Source organism: Pseudoliparis swirei, chromosome 23, assembly GCF_029220125.1.
Source record: "Pseudoliparis swirei isolate HS2019 ecotype Mariana Trench chromosome 23, NWPU_hadal_v1, whole genome shotgun sequence".
Lineage (NCBI taxonomy): Eukaryota > Metazoa > Chordata > Actinopteri > Perciformes > Liparidae > Pseudoliparis > Pseudoliparis swirei.
The window spans coordinates 6,199,318-6,218,047 of record NC_079410.1 but is presented as its reverse complement, the minus strand read 5'-3'; the positions used below and the strand labels follow the sequence as shown (position 1 = coordinate 6,218,047).

At 42.6% G+C, this 18,730-nt stretch overlaps 1 protein-coding gene across 1 annotated transcript in view; it reads right to left on the bottom strand.

The window, feature by feature from the left end:
- The window catches only part of baiap3 (BAI1 associated protein 3), a 51,307-nt gene extending 36,471 nt beyond the window's left edge, over positions 1–14,836 (bottom strand). The window contains exons 1-2 of the mRNA XM_056407742.1: positions 14,805–14,836; positions 5,784–5,926 (exon numbers count right to left, since the gene is read on the bottom strand). Coding sequence (XP_056263717.1) covers positions 5,784–5,917 — 134 coding nt within the window. The 5' untranslated portion in view covers positions 5,918–5,926; positions 14,805–14,836. The remainder of the gene's footprint in view (positions 1–5,783; positions 5,927–14,804) is intronic.
- Positions 14,837–18,730: the final 3,894 nt, after the last annotated feature.

Here is an 18,730-nt window from a genome sequence, read left to right as displayed (position 1 = left end):
GTGTCTGGGTTCATATATGATCCGTCGTCGCACAGCTCCGCCTCCAGGAAAAAAAAAGAAGAGTAGGCCGCCCGGTTGAATATCCCTCCAATGAACACAATGGTTGAAGTCCACACTTACACCATTCCTCTGCTGCAAAGGCTCACTGACGCTCCACAACTGGGTCACGAGATAAATATGAGGCAAGATGATCAACGGGAAAGGAAAATCACATGGGGACGTAATTAGATAGTTTTAACTCGTCGAGGTTTAATTGTTCAAATGACACAATCTGAGATGTTTAGAAAGAAGAATCCAACGTTGGTGGAAAATTCACGGATGTAATCCTGACGCACTTCCTCTTTTTTTGTGTGTGCAAATTTCAGAACTGAAAACAGGAGTCGGCAAACCAACGGGTGACATCACAGTGACTACGTAGACGTTTCAACACGCATTCTGTCAGCATGTCGTAGTCAGAGAGAAAGAGAGAGGACCCAAATGCCAAAAAACAGTCCACAGGAGATTTAATCTTTTGCTCGAAACAGGCCAAACACACACAAATTAAACAGTACGAACCCACACTGGGGAATGAGACAAACAGGGTTTAAATACACAGGGAAGGTGCAGCTGATTGGACACCGGGGAACGAGACACACGTGGACACAATGAGGGCGGGGCTAGCAATCACACAGGTGGAAACAATCAGGAACAGGACAGAAAATTCCCAAAAATAGATGACAGGGACTTCAAAATAAGACACAAAACAAGACACAAAAACTCCGGATCATGACACATTCTGTGAGGAACAGAGGAACTATTAGTCCAGTTCGTCCAGAGCGGCCCTACACTGGGTATGCTATTACAGACCCTAAATCACAGGCCTGCCACGTCATTGTATGTGGCCCCTGGAGGCTTGAAAAGACATGTGATCACCTTTTCTTAAAGAAATTTCAAAAGAAATATCCTGTGCTTTTATTTTGAAGGTTTCAAATTAAATGGATGTATGTTATAATATTAGAGACATTTTCTTACGTGCAATATTTCTACACTTAAATAAACAATAATGAAATGCAAATAGTTATTTAACATGTAATATGTTCGGGAGTATTTTATACAGTTTTTCAGTTACACCGGCCCTTTAAGAGGCAGCCATGATGCTGATGTGGCCAACGGTGAAAATGAGTTTGACACCCCTGCCCTCGATGCTCACATACAGGCTACACGACACAACGCTGTCAAGCGGAGAGACAATATATAGACTAATAAAGGATTATCTTATCTTAAAAATATATGTCGAAAAAAGGACAAAATGCAAAGTTTTTCAAGAAAAATGGACCACTTCCTGTTTTAATTATTGGCCAATTTAAAGGAGACCGTTTTTTTGGTTGCAGCTTTTTAAATACACGTTTCATTTATTGTGAATGTTTTCAGAATGCGATGGTCTTCCTCAGACAAAGAGAAAGAGGAGCGTGTGAAGGTCACAGTGTTCATACGTTATCATGCAATGGGCCTCCAGGTCGGGGCCACTTGAGATCAAATTGAGCCGCCGCATGTGGCTCATGAATTTAAATTAGTTTGACATCCCCGATCGAAATAACTATATAAGTATAGCGTGTCTGTAATTGCATGCGCATTAAGACTTTAATGTCATTCTAAAATCCATTGAGTTCATTCTCATTCATTAAAATAAAAGTCACCGAGGAGTTAAATCCACGGAGGGAAACACTGCAGCGAGCTCACACTTCAAAAAACACAGTGGAGTGTGAAGTTCACCACCGTTGAGAGAGATGGGAGGGAAAAAAACGGTGGAATATTATACGCCGACAAAAACAAAACCGAGATATGAATCTCAATATGACTCCCAGTGGGGTCATGACACAGTCAGGCTCGTCTCTGACGGTGTCGTGTGCATTTTTCTCAAGACTTGACAACCGGCTGACAAAAAGCGTGATTTGCTCCACTGAATTAAAACCGTCCAATGAGAGCTCAGCTCCGCGACGGCCGACTGGCGACCGCCGGGTCGACCGCTGAGGCCGAGTCCACCCGGCCTCATCTGCAAACCCTCGATTAAAAAGTGAGAGTACGGGCAGGCCGGCAGAAGACTGAGCGGAGGACAAAAGGTCAACAGCCTCTAATGACGCGGCGCTCGGGGTCGGCTGACACTCAGTGGGAAGGATGGAGAACCACACACCGAACAATCATGGTTCTTAACCCTTGTGTTGCCTTCGGGTCATTTTGACCCGATTCAATATTTAACCCTCCTGTCGCCTTCGGGTCAATTTGACCCGATTCAATGTTTAATGTCGGTGTTCTTTCGGGAGTCAACAAACAAACATAAAGTACCTCACACTTAAACTTGGAAAACAATATTAATTCTAATAATTTTCTGGAGATTTTAATAGCTGGGATCATATTGACCTCAAGGGTAAAATATGTTAGTAAATATAAAGGTAACAGGAGGGTTAAACATTGAATCGGGTCATATTGACCCGAAGGCAACACAAGGGTTAAATGGTTCTTTCAAAGGCTTTGTGGATCTACGAAGAGCCATCACCTACTGAAGAAGCTTTATTTTTTAAATTGAGGCACCATTATCGGTTCTTTGAAGAACTCTTTAAGGAAGTAGTTCTTTAAATAATCCTGGTGTGAAAGGTTCTTTGTGAAACCAGAAATGGTTCCTTAAAGAACCATGTGTTCTTTGAGACACCTTTATAGGTAATTTGAAGAACTATTTCAGGAAATGGTTCTTTAAAGAACCTTGGTTTGAAAGGTTCTTTGTAGAACCAAAAAAGGTTCTTCAATGACATCACTCTGAAGAACCATTTTTTTATTTGAGATACCTTTATAGGTTCTTTGAAGAATTCTTTAAGCAAATTGCTCTTTAAATAATCCTGGTATGAAAGGTTGTTTGTGGAACCAGCAATGGTGCCTTAAAGAACCATGTTTTGAAGGTTCTTTGAGAAACCTTAATAGGTTATTTAATAAACTCTTTAAGGAAATGGTTTTTAAAGAACCCTGGTTTGAAAGGTTCTTTGTGGAATAAAAAATGATGCCTTAAAGAACCATGTGTTGAAGGTTCTTTGAGATACATTTATAGGTTATTTGAAGAATTCTTTAAGCAAATGGTTCTTTTAAGAACCCTGGTTTGAAAGGTTCTTTGTGGAACCAGAAATGGTGCCTTAAAAAAACATGCTTTGAAGGTTCTTTGAGACACCTTTATAGGTTATTTGAAGAGCTGTTTATGGAAATGGTTCTTTAAGAACCCTGGTTTGAAAGGTTCTTTGTGGAACCAGAAATGGTGCCATAAAAAAAAGATGCTTTGAAGGTTCTTTGAGACACCTTTAGGTTATTTGAAGAACTGTTTATGGAAATGGTTCTTTAAAGAACCCTGGTTTGAAAGGTTCTTTGTAGAACCAAAAATGGTTCTTCTATCGATGGCATCACCCCGGAGAACTATTTTCGGTTCCAGATGGCACCTTCATGTTTCTGTGTGCAGGGAGCTGGCGGGGAAGAGGAGAAAGATGCGAGATCCCGACCGTTCAAATCTCTCTTTAATGACCAGACTCCCACCGAAGCAGATTTGACGCCACATTGCATCCGGAAGACTATTCCTATTCTAAAATGCCAAATCAATAAAGTCTCAAGCTGAGAACGTGCGTTGGATAACAAATCCGTTCAGCTAATAAGTCTTTAGAATGCCTAAAACGGATCAGTGTGCAGAGAAGCATCCGAGGTTATCTCGCATGTTAAAAATAGATTTGGTCGTCAGTACGGGTAGAAGTTCACAGCAGCAGCCTGCATTTGGGTTGCTATGGAAACCACAGGTTCACTCACACAATTACTTTTGGCTTCAAAACAAGACGGAACAACAAAAAAACACATGAAAGGTTTTTTACCTGTTCCACTTTATTTGATGCTAGAGGCATTGAAACAAAAAACCTTCCACAAGGATCTAAGGAACACAACTTGAGATCAGACCGGATCTCAACCAGGCGGAAAACACAACAAGGTCCCGTTTGTTCCCGTTTATTCCCGTCAAGATCCCGTCTAATCACATCCTACTGGGAACTGAGGGGAAATAGCGTCTTCCGACTTCTTATTTTGTTGTGATTTCCTACCTATTTGGAGTTAAATAAACATCTTACAATTCAAACATTTTGATTTTAAATTGTACAGCTTGTCCACTGTAGTGGACCACAGGACTATTTCCAAATTTAGAAGATAAAGTAACAAAACTGAACGTATTGTCGCCTTGTGTCCAGATCAGATATATTGTAAAAAACTGAAATGCTTTCAGAACTAAATATATCATTCCTGATATGTTAATAAACAATAAATGATATCAATACCATCGTAAAAAAGGCAATAATTAAGCAATATTTGACTTAACTTTTTCACTTTCCCTAAAACGTGCTGGCTGATCTTGTGTCAAGAGGAAGAGGAGGTTGTCTTCATCCCACCTCTACACATGTGGTATCACTGGAAAGCCCCGGTGTCCTCTCAGAGGACAGCAGGACGTGACGGGAGAACTCAAATGAGTCAAAGAAGAGATGCAAAAGCTAAATGTCCACCAGAGGACACGAATGAATGGGCTGGTCTCAGGAGGATAACACACGACATGAAGACGTTACACTTGACATCAGCAGAGAAACAGACGAGAAGAAGAATACATACATAAACAAACACGGATACACATTACATGTCCACGTACATGTATAAATACACACATACAGTACATGCAAACAATATTGATATAAGAGCAAATAAACAACATTAATGAACGGGTCGTAGTCAAACAGTGAGCAGCTTCTTTTACAAATAACAAAAAAAGGTGTGATGATGTATTTTCTATGAATTATATGTAAAAACAACTATTGACTACCGGTAACCGTTTCAACTGAACTTCAATATGCCATCCTATTGACGTGGATAATTAATATATATAATTAGTTTTTAATGGCTATTCACATCAGAAACATCTCAGTTGGCCTTTCAACAGTGGCTTCTATTTATTAATATTATTATAGTATTATATTATGATCACCTCTCTTATTGGCTTTGAATGTGTGACTTTAAAATGTCTCGTTCTTTTTTATGTTCAACGTTCACACAAAAACACATGTAATGACACAAATTGTAAACATAAATGTACATACAGTTTACAGACACACACCTACTGTATATGGCGGGTCCATCAGAACATGGACGCGGGCCCTGAAGCAGCATTCGCTGGTCGATGCGTCTCTGGGACCGAGAGGCAGCTTGTGTATGAACGGCGAGCGCATTCAAACATAGAAATAATGACTCGTGCCGTAAGAACAAAACAACTTATTTCTAAAGCGTGTGCCGTCATCTTTCCGAGCGACGCCGAATGCAATTTCATCTCCCTCGATAAAGTCTCTTCATTTGAAGCCATTACTCGTCCTAAGCGGCGACAATCAGGCAAAGAAGGGGGTCGAATGAACAGCCGGGCTCCTCGAACTCCGGCAGCTCAATCTGTTTTCATCACAAAAAGCCAAACGGCGCATCACGACTTCACTTTTTTTTTTTTGGCATCGTGAGTTCGTGCAGCGCCATCGGAACCGCTCGGCGGGCCCGCAGACATTTTCCGTACGTACATCTCAAAATGTTCAATCAGTGACACAAATATAAAAAAATATTAAAATACAGCACCAAGACTCCACAAAATCTCACATACCTAGAGAAAAAAAAAAAAAACGAACGACACAATCACCGGACACAATTTGTAACTTGCAATAGTGTGTGTGTGTGTGTGTGTGTGTGTGTGTACACGAGCGACTCACCTGCGAGGTAAGGGGTCCGGACAGTGGGGGAGGGGGCTGCCGGGCGTGGGCGGCGCCTCCCTCTGGCTCCTCAGCGATTGGCTCCTCTGCACCTGCCGCAGCACGCTGCTCTTCAGGTCCAGCAGCGACGTCATTATCTCTCCCTGCCGGAGAAGACGCAGAGGAGGTGCAACCCCGTCATCAGCACAGTTTGAGTAACGCGCCTCCTTTCCGAGAGGAGCCGTGTCTAAACGCTTTTGATTTCTGCCGTTCGGCTGCGTCACCTCTTTGCTCTTGGAACATTATTATGGGCTCCATTTCTGTCGTATAAATGGTGTAATTCATCTCCCATCTTTTGGGCTGGCGGGTTCAAACTCAATCAACCTTTTATTTTTTGGGGATCAAATTGTGTCGCAAAATATGCAAATCACGAAGCCTCGCAGAGCTGAGAGCCACAAGAGCTCCATAACAGCCATTAGATACGGGTATATTACCTCAATTTAATGGCTCAGTGAGAGCTATGTTTAATAAATCATTCCTTTGAAAGTCTTAATCATAGACCTGTGGCATCTGCAGGGCGACCACACAGAGGTTTTATAAACTAGACCCAGAATATGTTGCAGATGATGTGAAAAAAGAGAATATTTAGATGTTCCCTGAGGGTCAATAACAAGAGCTTCATAGAAAAGTCCTCTCAGAATGAAGAGAGGTTTAAATTAACCTTTGGATGCCGGAAAAGTATTTAAATCTATAATTAGAGGTGTATTAACCTTTGATGCCATCTGTTGACATTCTTTATGCTACGCTAAGTTAGCTTCATAGTGAACAAACACCAGTAAATATGATCTTCTCATCTCATTCAATGAAGTTATCAACCAACTGTTGCATCATGTTGAGCAACAATTTATCCAGAAGGAACCGCCTCCTTTTCAATTTTCTATAATATCAATTTTTTTCTAAATGTAGTTTTCAGTAATCAACCTGTAGCGTAGAATTGTTAAATTTTTTTAATGAATGGATGTGTTCAAAAACAAATTATTGTTTCGTAATAGCATTAACCAGAATTACAGAAAGCTAGTTTGGAGGGAATTTACATTTAATAAACATCATTTCCTTCATCATATTAATTGTATATATATATATGGATATTATATGGCAGCTTTTCACTGTGTTACCATTCAACAGAAGCAGGAGTGTTTTCCAAGCATGTGGTGGGGAGAGCTACTTTGTGACTGTGAAATATGAATTCAGATAAATGAGCCAATCTGTGACCTCAGACAGATTGGCGTGAAACCGTTCGCTGAAACCGAGAGGCTCGTTCCCAGAGCCATAAAGCCAACGACCCTATTGGCTTCATGGCGGTTTTTAAAGTATAACCGAATTATATGACCTCAGATAATAATATTGTGCACCGTCAGTGCTCCCCGCAGGAGAGGAGCTAAAGAAGGAGAAAATAAAACTGTGGCCTGAAGGGAATTTGTTTTTTCTGAAAATTACCACGTCTGCATTTTCACCCGCCGAGTGAAGAAGAAGGAAGAAGGTAAAGTAAGCAAAGTGTAAAGTTTCAAAGGCTTTCATATCGGCTCGGTGTGTTAACTCTGACCAGAGCTGAGTCTGGAGGCACGGGAAGCCAACATGATTTAATCATTTTAAAAAGTGTATGTGAATATGTATTCTGTTTGAATGACTTAAGGGCCACAGAATTAGCGTGAATACTATTTTTAAGAGTAATGCCCCTTTGTCGCTCAAAGGTCAGACACTGACCTTAGTGATTTTGCATTATATCTCCGTTTTATTAGGAGTTAATCCTTTTAATCTCAAAAGAAGGTCGAGCGTCTAGAAATACCTGAGGTTCAATATGGAAGTCGGTCCCTGAACCCGCACGGGACCAGAATCCGTTTATTAGCCGCCATATTTGTCACGCGTAACATCGCACTTGAAGCCACGGGACCGTTCACAGGGCGGTCTGCTTTTCTTCTCAATATATATTAAATTCAACAACAACAAAAAGCATGAAGTTTAAATGATTGCATGGTTTATTAATTGCCTACATGTCCGTAGTTCCTACAGCCAAACACTCGAGGGTGCTCCCGTCTGCCTAGCAACCGCGAAAGAGCGTAAAGACCACCGTCAAATCAATAGAGTCCTTTCTTCGCGGCATCCAATCACGTTCCTCCCCCTCTCGTCCAGCGACCTGGACGTTGACCGTGACCCGAGCTCCGGCTCGACCGACCGAACATGGATGTTTGCGAGAGCCTCCGACGTTCACCGCGCCAACGACGAGAAAAGCAAAAAAGAGGGATGACGACACAAAAAGAGGGGCTTTGATCGACGGGAAAATAATTTCCGAAGACAGTCGGACTCTCTTTCCAATAGTTGACAGCAGGGGGGAATAAAAAAGCAACGATGAACAACGGTTGCCGGGAGATCGTTCTCAGATTTTCCAACCGGAAAAAGACACGACACTCGCGGTTATGAACAAACTGGAAGGAGAGAACACTTTTTTTTTTTTTTTTTAAATGGTAATGTTGTATGGGGTGGGGATAGCAGAGCTTGCACCAAATGGATTCCAGAAATTGTTACATATTTGCCAGGCGGCGGTACGAGTCGCGTCACGGTGCGGTACGCTATCGATCCACCGGGCCGACACCTGCTACCCACTCGGGGCGAGACTGAAGTGGCCCCTCTGCCTCTCTCTCTCTCTCGCTCTCAGATATCATCAATTTTCCGTTTCCAGGAGGCAAACTGTTGGAATTCACTGTCGTTGCTCGTTTTTGTGACGGTCAGCGTCTCGAGAGAAGCCGCCGGGTGTTCGAGTCCGACTGAATCTCAGAGTTGTTGAAACCTTCCGCTAATATATAAAAAACATTCGGGTCCAGACTGATTTGGATTAAATAGATGAGGTTGCCTTGTTTCCGTCACACGTTGGCGGTGGGCAACGCTTCAGGCAGAAGAAGGAAGAGGTTGCCCCATGGAGAAAGAAAAAAACAAGTTGCCTCGAGCAACCTACGAAAGAAAAACGGATCGAGGTCCAGTTTTAAACGTGTCCGCTAATATCTAACCCCGTTTCATGCTGTCCAGAGACAAAAGACAATAAACATCCAGGAAGACGACGACAGCAACGGCGAGTTAAAACGTTCGGATCGGCAACTTATCGGGCAATTTATCGGGCAACTTACTGGGCAACTTCTTCAGCAAAGGTGCTTCTCTCTATTCTATTGAGTGCATCAACTTAACCTTTCCCTTGTTGTTATATTAGTACCATTACCCGTGTGTGAGAGAGTACTGTAATACTGCGTGGTCCTTCTTTTGAAGTGGAAGCAGCAGGGACTGAGTAAAGTGCTCGTGAAATAAACTCGTGTTGACGTTGCTCAGCACAAATCGAAGATGTTTTCCCATCGAATGTCCAACGAGCTTCAACGTAAACCTAAAAGGAGACGTCAAGGAACCACACACGTCAATCAGGTCGGAGTGGCGGTTGGACCCAGTGGCGGTCAAAAAACATTATATACCAAATCATTTAAATAGCAAATATACCGTGTTGACGCGCTAAATGTGTGTGGGAGACTGTCAGCCTGTCAACAACCACTTAAATTACATGAGACATAAATAATATATCGCCACTCATCCTCACGGAGAGAAGCCCCGCCCCATTTTCGGGGCGCCGGCCCAACATGTGTGTGCGCGGCAGCGAGCAAACATTACACGGTCGTTTTGGCAAGGACGGCTTCTCATTGGCGGATGAAACGTGAATCTTGGGGCGCAAACATGTGCGCTCTGGCCAATGACATCGTTTCTTATTTCACGTGACTGGACTATTCGGCCAATCAGAGACCGGTATCGTTCCCTCAGCCAGAGAGCTCCACGGAGCTACGGGAGCAGGTTGCTAACGGAGCTGTTAGCTGGTGCTCAGTGAGTAATGCTGTTTAGTTTCCCCTGTCTGTTGTTCCAAAGTCCTGGGACTGAAACTCTCTGGACTACAACGGGGGGAGGGATCTAAAGAGCTTCAGACAAGTGTAAAGCACGAATCTTGCCGCAGTTATCTAGCTAAGAGCATGGAGCTAATGAGTTAACAGCATGAAGCTAACCCTGTTTGCAGAGCAGAACAGCAGAAGGAGACCGAACTGACATCGAAACACAACGAAGAAGATCTGAAAAACAGACACATTCCCTCAAGAATAATGGAAACAGGCTGGTTACAGACATGATTGACTTTAACCAGAGAGTTATGGAGAAGTTTGCCAACTTTAAAGAGAGGAGGGCTACTTTTTATTTATTTAGATGTAGTGGGGTCTACTCTGTCAAACAGTTAGAAATGCACTCTGTCATTTCTTGTTTTCAATGTATTGTATTTTATTTTTGTTTGTTGTTCAACGATATTGTTGAGTGTTTGTGAATTTTATTTTAATGAGCTATTTTTATTTAGCGTTATTTTTAAAAATCTGTTTCCTGCGGAAATTGCTTTCCATCTGTTGCACTTCCTGCTCCTGAGTCCCGTCTTTCCCTCACAATGGTTTTATATTGCTGAGGGTGAGTTGAGTGAAAAACGATGTCGCACTATTTTGGCTATATTCTTAAATAAAAATTAACCGTTTATGTTACATACAGTAATGGTCGCTAATACGATCCCGGCGTCCAGCTGTCGTGTCATTTAGACCGTCAACAAATACGTTTGGTGGCGGTTTCATTGAGCCACTTTGGCACCGTTTGTTTAGCTACATTCGGTCGCCCCGACGTATATTTTCCTTGTGTAAATTGTGTTGTTTTGCGTGTATAGGAAGTGGAAGTGCAGAGACAGATCAGAAGGCAAATGTGTGTGTTCTGTTGTCTTCTGCAGGTATGTGTTTCCCTTTTGTTCAAAGTTAGAATTTTCGCTGTTTCTGCTGAAATGACTCTAGCTCATGTAGTTATTTATTTTGTCCATTAGGGGTCTCTGTTTCCCCTTGTATGTTACATGTCATGGTTTTTGATGAGAATTGTTATTATTTAGATTTAATGTGGTCCTGTCTTCCATGGACAATGGTTTTATATCGCTGAGGGAAGTGGAAGTGCAGAGACAGATCAGAAGGCAAATGTGTGTGTTCTGTTGTCTTCTGCAGAATAAATAAGTGCTGGGAAAATCCACCATCTGAGCCGACTTCTTCCATGCCCGTTCCACATCTGTAACATCTGCTCTGAACCTCTTTCATGTGAGGGTGAAACTCTTTTATTTTGCAAACCTCTGAAACCCAACCCAATGTTTCTTAAAGCTGCTCTGAACCTCTCATGCCCAAAGTTACAGTGTGTTGATAGTTGTTATTGGACAGTGTTGAGCACGCTGTGTTCTTGAAATAAAGCTTTGTTTTTTACAATATTCTACTCAAAACCTCTTTTCTTCTCATTCTTGAGTGCTATTTAAACCGCGTCGCCCAACTGCGCCCCACCCCCAAAGAAATGTCACCAGCCGCCACTGGTTGGACTGCGGCAGTTTATTGTGGATCGATACGACCTCCTCCGCCTGAGAGTGAAACACTCTCTCCACGACATTTAACAACAACAAAATCCGAGACGCCCGAGGCCTGTTTTTTTTCTTCTCTCTCTCGTAAAAAGGGAACAAAAAGAAAAAAATTCTCCGGCATCACATCGCCGACTGGTAAAGCACCGACGGCTCCCAGGTGAACTCATTTCAATTACGGGAGTGGCTTTCTCCCCACTGGGTTCCGCTCTCGTCTCAGCCGTCAGCCCCACGGTGACAAAACGGGTCGACGTGCCGCCGGCTGCCAAGGAAACGCACGTCGGAGCCGAGTAACTGCCTCTCCCCGAGTAACTGCCTCTCCCCGAGTAACTTCCTCTCCCCGAGTAACTGCCTCTCCCGGTACATCGGTGCCAAAAGTCGTGCCGGGGAAACACTCGCTTAAAGCCCGGCGGCGTCTCTCTCTCTCCCTCTCTCTCTCTCCTGCGAGAGCCGATGAGTCCGGCAGCCAAAGGCGCCTTGCTGATCGGAGGAAGGGGGGGGGGGGGGGCGTCTCTATGGTAACAGCAGAAGAAAGCTGGTAAATACAGGTAAATGGGATTCTGAGGGATGGAGAAAAGAAAAAGCCCCTTGGTGTTATCGTGTTTTGCCCTCAACGCAGCGCGGCCGTCACAACAGGCCACACGGCCCAGCAGTGTCAGTCACATACGGAATATTAGAGTTAGGTAGACTCGGGACTTCGCACATCTTAAATTTCCTTTCCCATGTGACGTCTCCATCGTTTTGCACGACTGCTGCCAACAACTATTTGTAAAATTTATTATTCTGTTGATTATTACGACGATTAATGGTTTATCGGTAGCGTGAGAAGAAAAAAAATGCTAATTTTGATCATTTTCAAAACGTCTTCTTGCGAAATATAAAACACATTTGTCATTTTCTTGGACAACGCTCGTAAAACTAATTAAATAAATGGACAATGGGAGGCAATCGTGCAGAAAGAAAAAATATTAGCGTTACCAAAATCTTCCATGTCCTGCAGATTTGTCTCCATTTTGACGGACAAGAGCAAAATTGGAGAAATCTGGCGGAAAATACCTTGCGACTGTTTCTCCACGTTTTTGTGTCGATCAATATGGCCGCCCGGTAGTTATCTTAAAAAAAAGAAGAACACAGAGAAAACTAAGTCTGTTACGTTTGGATTGAAATTAGAACCCGCAATTAAACATTTGCTTCTGCACCGGCTCCTCTGTGACTCCTTAAACGTTAACGCCGGAGACAAAAGGACCTTTTCCTGGAACTCGTCACGTCAGCCGATGAGGCGCGGCGGCGGCGGCGGCCTTCTGCCCCCAACACCATAACATCCACCCAACCAATCAGTGATGCATCTCTCAGCGTAATTAGCATGCACTTAATGAATTACTTCCCTCCTAAGGCCACAGAATGAAGGAGGAAAAAGGGAAATATTACCCGTCCTCCTTTTACACCGACAGTCGGCGTAATTGAATGAAAAACGAGACGAGGCCATTTTGAACTTCATTTTAGCCCGTGAGCCCGAGGGGGCGGTTTGCACGTACAAATACACGACCCTGGAAGTCCATTATGCCGCGCGGTGCCGATGAGGAGACGGCCTCCTCACGCGGCCATCAACGTTATCATCGTGAGAGGTCGGCCCTCGGGAGGGGATTCAATTCAGTTCATTTGATATATCGCCCAATATCACACGTCAGGATGCCGGCTGCTAATCTGGGAGCTTTTTTTTCCACGTGGATTTGCATTTTGAAAAAGACACTGTGATCCATACACACACACACACACACTATGAGCCCAAAGAAACACGATGCATCCGGCCCTCTATTCCCAAAAGCCCCCCCAGCGTCTGCGTTGTCAAGGCACGTGACGGGCACTTTGGCTCAGGAATTGATTGTCAGAGAGAATCCCCCCCCCCCCCCTCCCATGCAGGAGTTGATGCTCGTGAGCTTTTGGTTACCACACGGCAACACGCACAAAGTGTAGAACTTAAACAATTGAACTGCCCCCCCCCCCCCGGTTTATTATATATAGCACATATTAATACAGCCTTTGTGCAGCCGGAACAACGCTGTCAGAAATAGCAGCCATTGAGCCTCGGAGCAGAAGCAATGACGCCTCTCCTCAGGCGGAACACACACACACACACACACACACACACACACACACACACACACACACACACACACACACACACACACACACACACACACACACACACACACACACACACACACACACACACACACACGTTGCATTACCATAATCATATTTTTATGATATCTGGAGGGAAGCTGTTTTTTACTGATCGATGGCATTAAAAGGACATTTTTTTTATTCATGGACTCGTAATGATTAGTCGGAAGTGGAGTTAAAACCTTCATCCTGCAGCTTGTTAAGAAAGAGGGAAGAACCTGCACACACCAACCAAAGCTCCTCCTCTATTATCTGTTTTTGCTTAACAATTTCATTGAATGCTTTTCATCCCCCTTTTAAAATCGACTGGAAGATCAATATTAAAAAGCAAAAGACGAATGAGAGACTTTAGGCCGCCGTCGCTCGGGGACAAGATTATTCTAGTTGAGCAGCCGTGTGTGTGTGTGTGAGAGAGAGAGAGAGAGAGAGAGAGAGAGAGAGAGAGAGAGCGAGAGAGAGAGAGAGAGAGAGGAGCATCTCCTGAAGGGCTAAATTGATTTACGTATGAAACACACAGCGAGCATTATGTGTCCGCTAATGAGGTTGAAGCCACATTTAGACCTAAAGACCTGTCATTCATTTCATAACACTTATTAATATTAATATTATTAGTAGTAGTAGTAGTATTATTAGTATTAGTATTATTATTAGACAGTCTGGAGTCCATTGTGAAGCACATCTTCCAATAAAAACACCTGCTCATGTTTCAGAGGGAAATAATAACACGTTGTTAATGCCAACTTCACGCTTCATCCTTCTCTGATGCGATGCGCCTCCGATGCACCTGTGTGCGCGCGCGCGTGTAGTTTCATGTTTTTGGGGAATATAATGAGCAGGCTCATAGATTACATATCAGGAGAGCGTTTAGAAATACATATTCAACCAGGGCGGACCCCACCTGTCAGGTGGATGTCATTGGACCGACATACAGAACCCGGGTCTGCCTGAACCTGAACCTGAACCCCCCCCGAGACCACCTGAGGCCTCCCCACATTGGGTTTAAGAATCTTCACGGTCAACTTTTGGCCACATAGCTTTAAATGCACATCTTTCAACAAAAAAAATGTCCCGAAAAAATGTAAAGTCCAAACAGCTGTTCAGCTCATGCATGTGCTGATCACACAACTAGGTACCAACAGAACTTTGAATTAAAAAAAAGTCAATAAAGCTCCTTTTCAAATGATTTTTCATCAGTGAATTCAGATCAACAGGTGCCCGTGAAGCAGCCTCCTCCTCCTCTTCCTCCTCCTCCTCCAGAGTGGCAGCAGGCAAGCTGATGCATGTTTTTTCTTTTCTTTTCAATATCCTCAATCCATGCAGTTAAATGATAAGAAAAACAAATATTTAAAAAAAATCCAGCTCACCTGTGTCTCCTGACAGTTTTCCAGCGTGAAATGTTTTTCTTGTGTTTTTTTTTTTTTGCAGCTGCGTGTGTCAGAGTTGCTGAGACTCCCCGCTGTGTTGCTGCGGCGGCGGGACGCAGGTTTTCCTTCCCGGCTGCGCGGCGACGCAACTTCGGAGAGCAACAAGCGGTTTGGGGTGTTTTAATTGCAAGAGGCGAACACAACTGAAGCTCATTTCACTGTTTTCCAATTTGCTTGCTGAGCTCCGCCGCCGCCGATGCTCACACCAAATATGGCCATCGGAAGTGCAGCGATACTTCACTGCCCTCGAGGACTGTCGGAAATATGAGTGCAAACACGTGTTGAGTCAAAACTCTCAGTTCAGAAGGATTTCCGCATAACGGATCGTTGAAGCTGAGTTTTAAAATGTAACTGGAGCTTATTATTAATTAGGGTTATGCAACCAGCGTGGCTTTAGTGTACAGAGTCGAGTTTTTCTTCATGTCTATGATAATATTACTGAACATAAAACAGTTGTAGGCCTACTGATGTTCTGTCATGAAGGGAAGGATATAGTCTGTAATGCAATTAAAAAAAAATGTCATGCATTAATTGATCATTAAAAATCATGAAAAATATTGCTGATTATTGCTGATTTATTTATGGAGCTATTTAAGCTTAGAAAAAATAAATATCCTCTCTCTAAATATAGAGATATCATGAAAAAAGTACACTAGTATAAAAACAAAAACTTTAAACATATAACTCGAAACAACACTGCAAAGGGGTCTGAGCCCTTTGACAACACTTTAGTAGTTAAAAAACTTTTTTTTACTTGGTCTGAGGATATATTAAAATTTTTTAGATATAGTTTAGAGTTTTCTTAAATGTATCATAATCAGCAATATTATTAAAAGAAAAGGCTTGCAATATTTCAGTTGATAATCAATGTCCAGAATGCATGACATTTTTGTTTTTTTAATTGCATTACAGAAAATAAAGTACTTTATCACAATATTCTAATTTTCTGAGACAGTCCTGTAAACATATATATATATATAATTCAATTTTTTGTATTTGATAGAGTACACCAATATTTGCAGTACAAAGAAATATATATATATATATATATAAACTGCATTTATCCAAAAAATAGAATTATATATATGTTTCTTTCGTTTTACGAATGGAACTGCATTTATACTGCACATATTGGTGTAGTCTATCAACTCAAAAAAATAGAATTAGCCCATCTGGGCCAGATAAGTAGAGAGAAATCTCAGCTTACTTTTTTTCAATCTTAATACTTTATTGTAAAGAAAGTTTAAAAGGTATTGAATTCATTCGTTATTTCATCCAAATAGCATGGAGACTATTATCTCTTCCACCCCGTCGAGGCTTCTCGGAACACCGTTACGTCCGCCCCAAAGGCAGTCGCATTTTACGATGTGCACCTGAACGCATCACTTGACTGTTGCTGAGGGATGTCGCCGAGAAAAAATCCCGGAGCGACGGAGGGAGCAGGTCGAGCTGTCAATCAGACGCACTTTGTTCTAATGAGCTCATCCAGAGCTCTAATGTCACACTTTCATAGCATCTAAATATGTTAACGAGCTGCTCGGGAGATCACTACGCGATCGCAGGCTTTGCATAAAGTGTCAACCCCGAACAGGAACATTAACATTCATATTTGCATATGCATATATATTTCTTATTCATCACAATGTGTCAATTCATTATAACATCCTTACATCCTGTTTCTTAATAACAGTGGTTTAAAGAGAGATAAACAGTGGCGTATATTTTAATTAATTTTACTCTGATAAAGGTTTGATTTATATAGGGAAAAGAAAACATTAAAATGACACATATATTACACTACACACCTGACACATAGAAACACATCAGCGGGACAAGAGTCAGCAGCCAAAAGGCTATTTCCTTTTCCACGTATGAATTATTATGTCATTATATATGTCAGTATTATAAGCATTATAATGTGCGATTGGTTAATGGAGGACTCGTGTGGGCCTAAAGATAGCAGAAAGAAAACATTGGTTCTTTTACATCCCTTATGCTAAATTACTATATTTACTACATTACGATATTTGCCCATTGCAAAAATCTGCTTGAGCAGATGATGAACGGCACATCGAAGCCGTCTCATCGGAGACGCCTCGGGGGCATTTTCTCACGACTCCGTTTGCAGATTATAACACATGAAGGGAAGGGCATGCGCAGCGATGCTTTAAATAGACACAGAGACATTAATTATGTGCTCGTAGGGTCGAGGTGCCTCTTTATAGAAATGATTTAACAAGTGGTCAATCCAACATGGAGCTGCAGACAATTCACGAATGGAAACCTGGGAGCTCATCAACATCCTGTTACTTTGAGTTTACTTTCAGCGAGGAGCAAACCCCGAAGCTTCTGTTATGACGTCGCGGAACTATTTAAATCAATTATACTACGAGTGTAATTGGTCCACAATGCCCACGTCTGAAATCAATCCACCGGATATGTGATTTGGAGGTAATTGAGCATGTTATTGCAAATCCATGCTGCAAAAAACGAGGCCGCTCAAAAGGGTTCAAAAGGCCTCGTGTTCCCGTCGTAAAACAATTCCACGACACTTGGGCAAACGCACGACAGCGTTGGAGGAGATAAACGCCGCGGTTCGGGGGTTCAAAAAGAATCCGCGTTTCAGCCCCGAGCTCAACGCTATCGTGAAACCTTGTTTTGATTTGTTTGTTCTTCCTTTGTTGTCTTTCTCACCGGTGCATTTCGACAGAGGGACATTTCCTGAGCGGTGAAGAAAGAAGCCGACGGAGTCGCCGTTACTTTATTATTTTTAAGCATCAAGTTCAACGTTTTAGCTTCGGCCATTTCGTTTTTTTGGGCCGTCGGCGTCTGTTGACATCTATTGTTCTGTCCATCCTGGAGAGGGATCCTCCTCTGTTGCTCTCCTGAAGGTTTCTTCCCTTTTTTCCACTGAAAGGTTTTTTTCTTGGGAGTTTTTCCTGATCCGATGTGAGGTCAAAGGTCAGGGATGTCGTGTGTGTACAGATGGTAAAGCCCTCTGAGGCAAATTTGTAATTTGTGATAATGGGCTTTATAAAATAAACTGAATTGAATTGTTGAAGTGACACAAGAGGGCGGAGCTTAGTACAACCACCGCATGAACTTTCATGAACTGAAAATACTGTTAAAGCAACACACACACGACGTCTGTTTAGCTCTAAATGTACGTGATGTACTAAACGAACATCGTGCTGTAAGACGTCTTATTAGTGATCATAAACTCGTGTTTACAATGTTTAATGCGGTAATAAATCAAAAGAGGAGGGTCATTTTCTCATAAACTTCTCCACAACCAGACTTCTTCTTTTTTCTCCGCAAACTGGAGGAGTCGCCCTCTGCTGGCCAGTAGAGAGAACTCAACGTTGAGTCACTTCCTCACTGGCTTCACTTTTCAGACCCGGAGAAATAACCGACAGATGAGGCGACCGAAGCTGGAGTCTGAACAACTAAACCGGAAACCACGTAACTCAATAAGGAGGTAACACTAAAGCCAGCCTTGTGTTGTTTGAACATCAACGTGGAACAGAAGACTTTCCCCCGTGTTGAGCGATGAAGCACATGTGACCCTCTGCCTTGTTTCCATGGACACGTCGTTAGAGAACTTCCCCAGCTGGCCCCGACTGCTTGTGATGACAGCAAATATAGCGAGTGAAGGATTTAGTAATAACCCGGACAAAAAGTCCAACACTCAATCTGATAAAGATCACATGTTCTGTTTGTCGTTGTGTTTTTTCTCCTTTTTTAAAATTATTATCTTTGTATGATGTATTCCTACATCGATGGACTCCAATCCTTTGCAGCATCGATGCATGTCAAGTCACGGCATGTTCTCACTCTGAACTTGCAGGTGTCTTCTTCTAAGTCGT